This window comes from Mercenaria mercenaria, unplaced genomic scaffold (assembly GCF_021730395.1).
Source record: "Mercenaria mercenaria strain notata unplaced genomic scaffold, MADL_Memer_1 contig_1842, whole genome shotgun sequence".
Classification (NCBI taxonomy): Eukaryota; Metazoa; Mollusca; class Bivalvia; order Venerida; family Veneridae; genus Mercenaria; species Mercenaria mercenaria.
Genome location: NW_026459852.1, coordinates 55,482 through 69,040, shown reverse-complemented (window position 1 = coordinate 69,040; position 13,559 = coordinate 55,482). Strand labels below are relative to the sequence as shown.

The following is a 13,559-nucleotide window of genomic DNA, read 5'->3' as shown; positions in this document are numbered from 1 at the left end:
AATGTGCCCGGTGTATAGCACCGATACGCGCCAAGCCCTCTTTCCCGGAACTAGCCTCTTAGTTAAGTTGGAAACCCTCAAAAGCATCTTAGAAATTTCAAGTACCTCAGGCGGGATTCGATTCCCGAACCTCGTGATTGACAGTAAAGCGTGTTGCCACTAGACCACCGAGTTACCTAAAATGATTATGGTTCGACGAAAACTGATTTTTCGAGGCATTTTTTTTCAATTATCTTAGTATAATATGATAATTATTTGTTAATAAAATGTTATAAAAAGAGTATAATGCATGAGTGTTCTTTCATATTGAATTTATTTAACGAGTTAAATAAAATAATAAAGATCAATCGGAAAAAAGAACGAAATCGCCAAAACATTAGTGAAATTACGACTTAGTCTAAATAAACGAGCAACTGACGTAAAAAATCGGGTGCAACCAGATGGCGCTTTTAACATGAACGCATGAGCGTCAAATTGAAAAAAGATACATATATTCTAACACATAGAGTTTGATCCATATCTGAGCCTAATTTCATACTTTTCCATCAAACTAACTTCTACATTACGGTCCTAGGGTGTGGATAGACTTAACATGATATATGTCTTTTATTTTTCTTGCATGTTGATAATATATTTGATTTCCAATGAGTAAATTCAAATACCATATTTCTAAAATGTTTGAACTATACAAAACCATAATTTGAAATGTATAACTTTCCGACCTAAAATTTGGAAATTGTATTTCATTTTAAGAATGTAATTGTAATGAAACCTAAAAAAACAAGCCTCACGAAGGAAGCAATGCAGCCAATCAAAATTATAGCAGACTCAGTTTATAACATCCCATACCATCGGCTTAAGCAGAATTCTGTAATAGATCTAGATACACATTAAATCGAGCCCCATGATCGAAACACTTGAGTTCAAGTACGGGCTACTTTTTACGACCGCCTAAAGGCACTTGAAGACTGCTTTGTATTAACTGAAAAAAGTAAGACGATTCTTTTGAACCATGGTTTATTAGCAATCATAAAGGTTATGATAACAAACTGATTAGCGAAGCGATTTGAACATAACATCCAAATACTTACGTTATTTAATTCATTTGCATTTTATGCTATAAGTTGCAACAAAATCGATGGTAAAGAATTTAATTATGCAAATTGATAAAAAAATGAAGGATCTTTTTAATCATGTTAATATAGAGCGTTACTTGGCTTGTAGTGTTGCCGTTCCTGGATATCTTAGTCTCACCTAAATATACACTGTTGAGTAGGGTATTGATTCGAGAAGACTGAGCTGCTGGCTGCTTTTTTCTATCACATTTGATCATTGTCTTTATTGATATAAATGCATATTCGCTCATAGCAGTCTTAAGATCAAACAGGCCATAATATAATATATATAGTATAGAGACAAAAAAGAATAGTATGAGTGCTATTAATCTATCAATAGTTCATTATGATAAATCAAGAGGTACGTGGGTAAAGTCGAAACAAATATAAATTGTAAGACATTTAGAATCATATTATCCGCATGGTCAACGTGAATTCTTCTTGTTCAATCAGTTTTTTCCAGTGTAATAGATATAACCGTCCTTGGATTCATGGTATGATCCTGACGTTAATCTGAAAAGTATAAGTATAGATAATTATAATATATAATATAATTAATAAAAATGAAAAGATAATTGATAATTTTATAAAAGAATTGAGAATCTTTATATATATCTACGAGGGTTGTCCCAGAAAATCGCGAACTTTTTTATTATTTCGAAAATAAGCGACGCATCAAATAATTATTTCAACTGGTGTTATTTCAATTTATACTCGACATGACTATAGAGTTTAAAATTAAATATCTGTCATATTATTCGAGTATTTTTTAAATAATGGACGGCAGTCAGTGCTAGTCGCCGCACGCTTAGTTTTCCTCCTACCAAAAAAGCGGCTTCCTTTTAAATTCATGTAACTTTTCCCATATACATCTCACAGGATTAAAATTTATATCGACGTCATTAATGGCAACGAGTGCCGCTTAATTATTTTGCGTTGCAAGCCTTTAGCGTCACTTATGTTAAAATAGTGAAGTACTTTTAAAAGTAACGGTCGCACGCACTTTCAGAAATGACGACATCAGATTATTATTATGTCGACCTCTCTTTGAATCACTCGCCCAACCTTCCTTAAGACGTTTGTGCCACGTAAAGACAAGTGTCCTGCTAACATTTGCCTGACCTCCAGAATTATTCACCTCCCGTTTTGTTTGTGAAGGAGTCATACCGAGACCTACACAATATTTTATTAATACTTTCTGCGCCAAGAACTTATCTGACGTCGCAATTTCTGAAAGTGCGTGCGACCGTTACTTTCAAAATTACATAACCATTTTAAAGCAAGTTATGTCAAAGACTTGAAACGAAATATTATTACGCGCCACACGTTGCAATTAGCGACGATATAAAGTTTAATCCTATGAGATGTATATCGGGTAAGTTACACGAGTTTAAATGTAAACTGCTTCTTTTTGTAGGAGGAAAACTGAGCGTGTGCCGACTAGCACTGACTGCCGTCCATTATTTAAAGAATACTAAAATAATATGAGAGGTATTTAATTTTAAACTCTATAGTCATGTCGAGTATACATTGAAATACCATCAGTTAAAATAATTATTCCATGCGTGGCTTATTTTTGAAATGATAAAAAAATTGCGATTTTCAGGGACAACCCTAGTATATATGTATCACATAAAAAGTAAGTTTCTACATTTATAAGACCATATCATTAACATTATGGTTAGTGATATATTTACATATTAATGGAATATTAGTTCCACCGTTTTGTAATACAAACGAAAACACAATACATTGAGTTCGTAAATTTAGTAAGCAAAGCTTTATAGCAAATTGTACATTTTTGTAATTTGATACATTTAATTGCAGAAAATTCCGTACCTAACTGGCGTCTAAAGGATAATTATTTTAACGAAGATGTATCGTATGAAAACAAAAACAGATCAAAACATTAATATAACTGCTTGTGTTGTAAGTAAATTGTGGACTTGTTTAGAAAATATATAGATGATGAGGTTAACTTAATCAAGATAACATTTTGAACTCATTTGACAGTACCATTCTGTATTTATACCTAGAATTAATTGTTGTATTTGCGAAAGCAGAATCTCCATCGTCACGTTGATAAGCTTGGTTGTCCTGGTCTGCTGTATGCCCTCTGCTTCTACCGTAATTGTGTTTCGCTCGAGGTATTTGGACCATTTCTGTGTCATTCATATCGTGATACTCGTTTTGCTCGGTGGTTCGTTTGTGGTTTTCTACGTGTTTCTTGTATTTCTTCCTATTACAACAAATTGTTACCACAAGGGCAAATACGATGATCATCAATACACCTCCTACTGTCGACGAGATTATTATTATCTTATTCATTTTCCCTGTTTAAATATAAATGCATGTCAAGTACTACTCTGTTGTTTCAATTCTTAAATATGTTAATCCAACATATTTTTTCTAAAAGACAATGAACGTTTTTCTTGTTATTTTTTTATATATTTTTTTTTATAAAAACAATTCCCAGAACATGAAATATGAAAATCACGTAGTACAGAGACACATCATTCATTTGTTATGTCTAGAGGACAGAATTTCCTGTCATTGCCGTTACCACTTTGAAATACTATTAAAATACCAAAGTCAAAACAATATGTCACGGAGATTTGTTTTGAGAAAATTGTACGCAATATATTTATCGTTTTATTATTTTTTGTTGAGTTAAATGCATATCGAAACAACCATAGTTCATACGGCAGAGGTTCCGCCAGGTATTACTGGTGTTCCATCACGGACAGGCACATCGCTAGCACCATCAACCTTTCGTAAGCCAGCTGGACAATTTCCTCCGTTTAAAGAATTCTACAACCCCTAGCGAGGTTTCAAACCCACAGGGGACAAGTGATTTGGAGTTAGTAACCTCATCGATGTTGGTTCTAGCATCACTCGGGGCGTTGAATTCTTCATATGAGGAAGCCATCGAGCTTGCTTACGGGAGGTCGGTGGTTCTACCCAGGTGCCCGCTCATGATGAAATAATGCACGGAGGGGCACCTAGGGTCTTCCTTCACCATCAAAGCTGGAAAGTCGCCGTATAAACTATGATTGTGTCGAATCGACGTTAAACCCAGCAAAATAAATAGTAGCCGTAATCAATCGGGCAAAGAGTCCCTGTATATCATTTTAGAAAATAAAACCCAACTAACAATCAAAATATAATTCATCATTACTTATGCGATAAAGAATAAAAACCTTGATTACATCAGCCCTAAGGAAATCATGTAGAAGAACTTAAAACCAACATAGTGACTATTATATAAAATGCTTTACTTTTGTGTTCATAATTGAGCAGCAATGCTAACTATTACATATCACTTTATTTTCCTAGAAAAGAGTACTTTCATTATACGTCAAGTTTATAATATTTGTAAGAAATAAATTAAGCATTACATTATGTTTATAAAAATCTATAATTAGATTATTTTGAGGCAAAAAATAAAAAGCAAAAAAAAAAAACGTCCACTTTGAGTTTTGATAATTACACTGTATGTTAAAAAATGTCATTTAGATGCATATTAAGTAGTAAGTAATATCATACAATTACTAAAGCGATAATATTGCAAGTTATGCAAATTATAGAACTACACGAAATCAACCATGCATTTATACTGTTTTAACGTGTACTTAAAGTTTCTGCCCATTTGCAAAGAATAGGTTCGAGATAAAATTTAATAGATCAAAACAGATTAAACATATACGGAATATATAGAAACAATAATTACAAAGATTAAAAGGAAGCAAATACTACAGAAGGGTACGGTATTTCCGTATCTGTATAATTTATGAAATTTGTTGCGCCTAGGAGACAATGCTTACCGAAATGGAAAATGACTACTTTAAATAGCTCACAATTCTATTACTTGCATTGGTGTTAATTCTTGTTGTTGTATGTGAAAAGTGTTTTACGATCCAAGCAACAAAGTAGTTTTGTTTAAGGACCCACTTGAGACTTTTAATTTACAAAGAACATGGGCAGCTGGTTTTGACATTCGGCCGGCAATTCATTCAGTACATATGTTACCACATAACGTCAGAAATAAACTTTCATACTGTAGCAAAATAAAACAGACCGGTCACAGAGTACAAACAAGAGGGCCATGATGGCCCTATATCGCTCACATGAGTTTTGTTGCTTGCTTGAACAAATTTCCTTGCTAAAGCTTCAGAAGCAAAAATCTAGGTTAATAGGTTATGGTAAAGGTTATTCACGATAACTACTTAAATCTGTTAGCAAGCATTTCTTTTGATTTAAGCGAGTGTCCTAGTTTTTGACCCGATATGACCAAGTTTCAAACTTAGCCTAGGAATCATGAAGATAATTTTCTGATCAAGTTTCATGAAGAACGGGTCATAAATGTGGCCTCTAGGGTGTTAACAAGCATTTCCTTTGATTTTACCTTGACTTTTTGACCGCATGTGACCCAGTTTCTAACTTGGACTGGAGATCATCAAGATAATCACTGTGCGAAAGTTTGTATCAAATCAAAGCATAAATGAAACCTCTATATGGCTGAAAGTGCCAAAATAGAAAATTTTGCATATTTCGGATGAGTAACTCTAAAACTCATGAAGGAATCTAGACGGTTTTCGAAAGGAACCAAGATCTTATTGTGACTTAAGTTGTATCTAAGTGTGGTTAAAATCGAATGTTAAATGTCACTTCTACCGTGTCCACAAGGTAATACTTAACAAAATTTGGCTCTCTCAAGAGTCAATCAGGGGTCGCAACTCCGGAACCTATGATTGGGTCTGCCGGATTCATCATGGAATCCAAGATCCATTGCTCAAGATATTTTGCAAATTTGCATCAAATAAAGCCATAAATAAAGTCTTTATATGGTTGCCAAAGCCAAAATAGCAAATTTTGGCCGCTTAAGGGGCCAAAACTCTGGAACCCATATTGGGACCTGGCCAGTCTGCTAAAAGAATTGAGATATTATGCCAATACAAGTTGTGTGCAAGTTTGATTAAAATCAGTTGCAAAATGTGGTTTTTATCGTATTCACAACCCAAATAGCAAATTTCGTCCCTGTAAGGGGCCATAACTCTGGAACCTATGATGGGATCTGGCCAGTGTTCGAAATGAACCGCGATATTATGCCAATACAAGTTGTTTGCAAATTTGTTTAAGATCAATTGCAAAATGTTTTCTCTATCGTGTTCACAAGAAATTGTGGACGGACGGACGCCGACGGACGCCGACGGACGACGAACCACGGACGCCGACGGACGACTGACGAGGGGCGATAAAAAAGCTCACATTGTCACTACGTGACAGGTGAGCTAACAATGGACCGGCGATTTATGTTGAGTCGTGTAATAATGTAATGTATTACCTTGGTCAACCACTGAATCGCCTGTTCTTCTGCAAGAGTTAAAATGACAGATTGAGGCAGTTGCAGTTCTATTTCATTTTCTTAAAGTAAACATTTAAAAATATTGCGATAATGAAATACATCTTTTAGATAAAACTGTAAACACTAGCGCAATTCCAAGATGCAATAATATCTCATAATATATAGTGTATATAATTTGAACAATTATCATATCTACTTTAAATGACATTTAAGAAAATTTCACTCAAAGTCTTTGAACTTACTTGCATGTAGGGGAACCTTTCTCCAGTACACAACTTTCATGTTTCTCGCAAGGACGTAAACTGGTATAACTTTCACAAAGGAGGAGCCTTTGGTATTTGTCCGACTCTTTTCCAACTGCAAAGAAAATAGTTAGTGGTGTTAATAGCTCTCTCTCTCTCTCTCTCTCTCTCTCGCCATAAAGTCACTTTTTCTACATATTACTATAACGCATTTAATCTTATTTAATTGTTGAAAACTGAAGAAAAGAGATAAAAGTCGGGCTACTTTCTCCTTAAAGTGGGGTCGCAGTTAGGTGTCTGCGCAAAATGTTTTTTGATTTTCTTTATATTTTATGACAATACACATACATGTATTAAGTTTTCTTCACAAGTGTTACTGTTATCAGTTTTGACTTACTTTTATAGAAATTCACATTCAAAGTGGGTGGGGTAATTTGACATGTAACCAGCCAGGAACACAATCTCCGCCGCGTTTTTAAAAATGGTTTAAACTTTTTACCTGGAACTTTCGTGATAAAATAACTATGCAATGGACATTTACACAACATGTTGCGTTTTAAATTGTCTTGAATACTTTTTTCAACACAGAGCCACAAATTGGCCTAATCAAATTTACTGATTTTCAATGGACGAACTTCACCAAAAATCTAAAACATTTTTTTATTAGTTGAGATATTTAGGTGTTATTTTCAGCAGATATTGTAAGCTAAATAAACATTAAAATGACAATATATCTGTACACTCTGATTAATATTGGAAGAGTGTTACACTCTCAAACTAGGGAAAAGTGGGTGGGGTAAATAAACATGCGAAGCTAAACATTCGAAGCAACACAACTATAGGAATAATAATTTTGCAGATCAAGAAATGGCCTCAGATTATCTACTACTATCTTAATTATGCCTCTATGAGTGGTAGGGACATATAGATTTGGTCTTGTCCGTGCATGTGAGCGTCCGTCCGTCGCACTAAGTTCTTGACGCACCTAGCTCAAAAAGTATTTGATATAAATTGATGAAAAATTGCATGAGTCTATATCGTGATATGTACTTGCGTACCTTTTATTTTTTGTCTGGCTCCGCCCCTTATTTCCAGAGTTATGGCCCCTGACATAGTCCAAAACACATATTTTCACCTTGTGACACGCCTAGCTCAGAAAGTATTTGATATAGAATGTGTCTGTAGGACACATGGTGTGCCCCCACTGGTACATTTGTCAAAAATAAGGGGCAATAATTCAAATATTCATGTTTGCAATTTTAAGGGGATATAGCCTCAACAAATATTTTATACAAAGGATTCATCATTCTAGGCCATATACCTCTTGAACTATGAGCATCACAAACAAAACATCCACTATTTTGGCTATTTGAAGGGCAATAACTCTGTAATAAGCGCTAAGGTTCTCAAGAAGAATGCCAAGTGTGCAAGGTCACATCATAATCAAGACTCATGCAGTGCTTCATGAATTTACATCAAACTTTCTGAGCTAGGCACGTCATTAGGTAAAAATGTGCATTTTGAACCATTTCAGGGGCCATAACTCTGGAAATAGGAGACGACAAATAGGACAAGTTCATATCATGATAAAGACTCATGCATGGTTTCATCAATTTATATGTAATACTTTCTGAGCTAGGCGCACAACAAGGTGAAAATGTGCATTTTTGCCTATTTCAGGGGCCATAACTCTAGAAAAAGGGGGCAGAGTCAGGCGAAAAATAGGAGATGCTCAAGTTCATATCACAATAATGATTCATGCAAGGTTTCATCAATTTATATGAAATACTTTTTGCGCTATCCACATCACAACGTAAAAATGTGCATTTTTGACTATTTCAGGGGCCAAACTCTGGAAAAGGGGAGAGACCGTAGAAAAATAAAAGGTGCGCAAGTTCATATCATGGTTAAGATTCAAGCAAGGTTTCATCAATCTATATCAAATACTTTCTGAGCTAGGCGTGTCACAAGGTGAAAATATGTGTTTTTGACTATGTCAGGGGCCATAATTCTGAAAAGAAGGGGCGGAGCCAGACAAAAAATAAAAGGTACGCAAGTACATATCACGATAAAAACTAATGCAATTTTTTCATCAATTTATATCAAATACTTTTTGAACTAGGTGCGTCAAGAACTTCGGGCGACGGACGGACGCTCAGACACACGTATGCACGGACAAGACCAAATCTATATGCCCCCACCACTCATAGAGGCATAATTAAGATAGTAGTAGATAATCTGAGGCCATTTCTTGAACTGCAAAATTATTATTCCTATAGTTGTGTTGCTTCGAATGTTTAGCTTCGCATGTTTATTTACCCCACCCACTTGTCCCTAGTTTGAGAGTGTACCACTCTTCCAATATTAATCAGAGTGTACTGATATATTGTCATTTTAATGTTTATTTAGCTTACAATATCTGCTGAAAATAACACCTAAATATCTCAACTAATAAAAAATGTTTTAGATTTTTGGTGAAGTTCGTCCATTGAAAATCAGTAAATTTGATTAGGTCAATTTGTGGCTCTGTGTTGAAAAAAGTATTCAAGACAATTTAAAACGCAACATGTTGTGTAAATGTCCATTGCATAGTTATTTTATCACGAAAGTTCCAGGTAAAAAGTTTGAACCATTTTTAAAAACGCGGCGGAGATTGTGTTCCTGGCTGGTTACATGTCAAATTACCCCACCCACTTTAAATGTGAATTTCTATAAAAGTAAGTCAAAACTGATAACAGTAACACTTGTGAATGAAACTTAATACATGTAGGTATATTGTCATAAAATATAGAGAAAATCAAAAAACATTTTGCGCAGACACCTAACTGCGACCCCCTCTTTTTAAAGTGACCACTGATCACTTATCAAGTTACATATTGAGCTTTCGTTGTCCAATGGACAAATCGATTAGGCGCTTGAAAAAATGCATTCTATTGTAAGCATATGCAGAAGTCTAAGTATTTTGGCACAATAAAAGTGAAAATGGCATTCAAATACGAGTATACACATTTAAGTTCTCCATGGTTTAATATATAATTTTCTGATATGTCTCGGATAGTTCTTCTATCCTGCTTTGGTGATATCAGTTTTACTTTTTATGTTAGGGAGTACCCAAACGGCAACAAATTACAATGTTTGCATGTGTGAAATCGAAATTCTTCTATCTTACCCAACTACAACTCTTAGATATTAATCATAGGTTATTTTAAAACCTTTGATACTACGTTACTTTTTTCTAAGCGTCTCAGTTATCAAAAACTCAGAATATTGCAAGTTTTACACATTTTAGCCTTACTCGCTCGAAATGCTTTTGTAAAGACTTGATATGATGTCTTAATACTGTTTTATTTTACCTGCAGGAGCAACTTCATTAAATGCTTCAGACAATTGTAGTTAACGCTCACTTTTATTTTGCATATACGCAAGTATTGAAATCGCAACCTCTATTATCTCTAATATTACCTCTTGTGTCTTCTATTTTTACATCGCTTACAGAATAACCGGTTCCAAACATCTCAAGTTTCGCTCCACGTGTAAAATTTGCTACTGCAACTGACAAAGCTTTCACAACAAAATCATCTTTCTGTACAATAACAGCATGCTGAACTTTCAAGCTGCCTGACCTAAAGTTTAACATATATATAAGAAACGTATACCGGTAAAGTATGTAGGAAATAAACCGATTAATATTTCGAAGTTTTAAGTAAATTTGAATGTTTCAGTATAATGGCACAGCACCTGAAATGTTTTGAGTGGATTAATGACCATATGAAAATCACTTGCATTATGTTAGATGATAAAATACATCTAAAACTGGGTAAGGAAGTCAGCATATTCACATCTTTATATTCAATTTAAATCTAGTTTGGTAGATTGTAACGGGAATCAATATCTCAAATCTTGAAATAAAAGTTTACTCTTCAATATGTCATAATTGATAATGCAATCTCAACAAAGTTCTCATTAAAGCACTTACTCTAGGGAATTAATGATGATATTCTTCAATCCCAAGCCAAGTATCGGTCGATAATATTGCATAAGCTTTGTGTAAAATAAAGTATTAATTATGACATTAAGTATAAAGAACAAATGAATTTTAAACGATTGCGTATAATGTTTTATGCTTAAATCTTAGAAGGTTTGTAGCTTGTTCATTATATTTAGAAGGAATATAAAGCGGTTCATTAAATGTCGTCACCCTAACAAACAAACATTATGCTAATATTATGACTATATGCATTAATTAATGAGCTATTGCAGTATAATGATTTAGGAATGACAACCTTAGGAAAGAAATTTCAAGTAGACTTATAAACGTCTACATATATAATACAACTGATATACTGTAACAATTACAGGCTGATTTATCTTTCATTATCTTATTAAATGAGCATGACCCAACTACTTACAGCGGTTTTTGTCTCTTTTGAATATCGTTGATGAATGGTAGAATCTTTAAGACTTTCTGCACTACTAAGGGTAATATCTATACGTATTTCTATATGGAACGTTTCTGTATCAGCAGCTCCCCCAGCTGCAAATAAATTTACAGATATAATCAAAACTGTTTTTTTTTAATATAATCTATTAATGTGTACATTCGATAACTTCTTTCGTCATTTATCATGATAAAATGTGTAAGAAATACTGAACAAGTATACATATTGACTAACATTTCGTAGTTGTCCTAGTTATTGTAGCTGTGTGAGTTGTTGCAGGGGCAAGGGTCGTTGTTGGTATTGGAGTCCAGCTGTAGTTTGAAACTCTAGTATCGCATATCATCGTCTTCTGGACATTCAAAGTTCCGTTATATACACACGAACCCTCGATAAAACAGTGCCCAACCTTAGGTAAAAAGTGTAGCTAAACTATATCTGATTAAAACAATCTGAAATATTCGTTTTATTGTTAACATTTTCTGAAAAATTATTTTAAATATAATTCATAACGACAAAATAGTTAATGAAGATGAAACGGTTTCTCTTTGAAGGGACTTCAATTTAAACCTCTTATCACCATATGATTAAATAAGCAACATAATGTAATGTCTGTTACATTTCAAATATCGAAAATGATAATTCGTGCGTATAAAGTAAAGCTAAATTTCTTCAAGTTTGTAGCCGTGTCACCTATTTGGAAGATTTTAGCGGATAAAACTTTATAAGACTTATGCTCTACCTTGTTTAAGCTATCAATTGTAGATGTTTCACAAACAAGATATTAATCAGTATAAAATCAATATTGTCTTTATCAATATAGAAAAATCTATTTCAAACGAATCTGACTTCTGTTCACATACTCTAAGATTAAAAGTCATGATTTCAGTTGACGTTTTGTTTTCGAATGTCTGGCACGTCGAGTCATATATGTAGAGATTCAATGGGTCATCAGGAAAATTCTTTCCATCGTTACTAACTGAAACTTGATAGCCAAATGCAAATTCAGACGGTTGGTCCCTTGAAACGGATCGCTTTTCCCGAATATGTTCTATCGGACACCATGCCTCAATAAGGGTGTCTGCTCTCCCGTGAATGTTAAATTCTTTATCACTAAGTTGGACTGATTCGCCGACACCAAACTGGAAAACAATTGGTTTTGAAAAAGTGCAGTACAAAAACAATGTGAAATCAATAATCTAATTTCTCTATCTTCATGTACATATTTAAGTAAGAAAATAATCTTATAACAGCCTAATATGTAAATACTAACGAAATGCATCTAGAAAGGTTTGTATAATATTTCACTGATATTTTCCACTCGAGTTAAGTAAGATCATTTTTTATACGAATTGTCGTAAAAGCGTTGTAAACCCCATGCGTAATTTGTACATTTTTATCATTGCTTTGCTCGTTTCGGTTTGTAATAATTGAATACAACTTTTTTATAAATAATTTTCGATGAGATGTTAAAAATCCGTTTATAACTCACAAGCGACAAAAGTGGGTACAAAACAAGTACTACTCATAAATATGTGTTTGACGCGTTTATCATTTTAGACTTACGGTGAACTTCCGCAGTCGACATGTTACATTTGATCCGAAAAAGACTTCCCCAAATACGTAAGTGTGTGTACACTTTCCATCCTTTTCATCACACATCCCATTGTCAATTAAACCAACAAGACGAGGTGCCGTCTTAACATCAAGCGAACAGTCAGATGCCCCGAAGTGTTCGTCGCACTTGCAGATGCCTTTAAAAGTACCGTTTTTATATTATTCAACAAGAAAATTATTTTTGTTATATAGATAGATAGATAGATAGATAGATAGTAGCCAGAAATTTACACAGTAAACAGCATGGGATGACGAGGAAAAGGAGACCAAAAAAATATCTTGAAACAGAGATCAAACGTGTTAAAACTGTATAAATTAATACAAAAGTTTAGAAGAGGAATGCCGCAAGATGTTCTTAAGGCTTATTGATTTTATGATTGTATGTTATGAGGAACAGTGAAAATGTTTAAGTTGTGCATTAAAGACGTTCTGCACGACATGTGAAACGAAACAAATATGTTCTTTAATGTGGAAATTTATTATATCATATTTTGTCAGAGCATCGATTTGTTCGAAAAAAGTTCAACCAATGAAACAAGTTCGTGTGCTTGATTTCAGTTAGAACGGTCCTCTGAAAATGTCATTAAAGATATTATTTTCCTATAGCAACTACCAGGCATTATTCTAAGTTTTCCAGTTAATCAAACGTGCAGAACTATCTTAATCTGTCACACCATTGTGCTTATCTACACCAATGCACATATCAATAGCTTTATTTCATTTACATTGACCAAAGACATGGATTAGACTTGCAAGCGTTTTGTGGCCCAGCTATGTAGTACAC

At 33.9% G+C, this 13,559-nt stretch overlaps 1 protein-coding gene across 1 annotated transcript in view; it reads right to left on the bottom strand.

Annotated features, from left to right (window-relative positions):
• Nucleotides 1–1,000: 1,000 nt before the first annotated feature.
• The window catches only part of LOC128551929 (uncharacterized), a 65,667-nt gene continuing 53,108 nt past the window's right edge, over nucleotides 1,001–13,559 (bottom strand). Inside the window, exons 52-61 of the mRNA XM_053532887.1 lie at nucleotides 12,725–12,912; nucleotides 12,022–12,300; nucleotides 11,396–11,567; nucleotides 11,132–11,256; nucleotides 10,699–10,763; nucleotides 10,185–10,345; nucleotides 6,723–6,837; nucleotides 6,460–6,488; nucleotides 3,148–3,448; nucleotides 1,001–1,628 (exon numbers count right to left, since the gene is read on the bottom strand). Of these exons, the coding sequence (XP_053388862.1) occupies nucleotides 1,565–1,628; nucleotides 3,148–3,448; nucleotides 6,460–6,488; nucleotides 6,723–6,837; nucleotides 10,185–10,345; nucleotides 10,699–10,763; nucleotides 11,132–11,256; nucleotides 11,396–11,567; nucleotides 12,022–12,300; nucleotides 12,725–12,912 (1,499 nt within the window). The 3' untranslated portion in view covers nucleotides 1,001–1,564. The remainder of the gene's footprint in view (nucleotides 1,629–3,147; nucleotides 3,449–6,459; nucleotides 6,489–6,722; nucleotides 6,838–10,184; nucleotides 10,346–10,698; nucleotides 10,764–11,131; nucleotides 11,257–11,395; nucleotides 11,568–12,021; nucleotides 12,301–12,724; nucleotides 12,913–13,559) is intronic.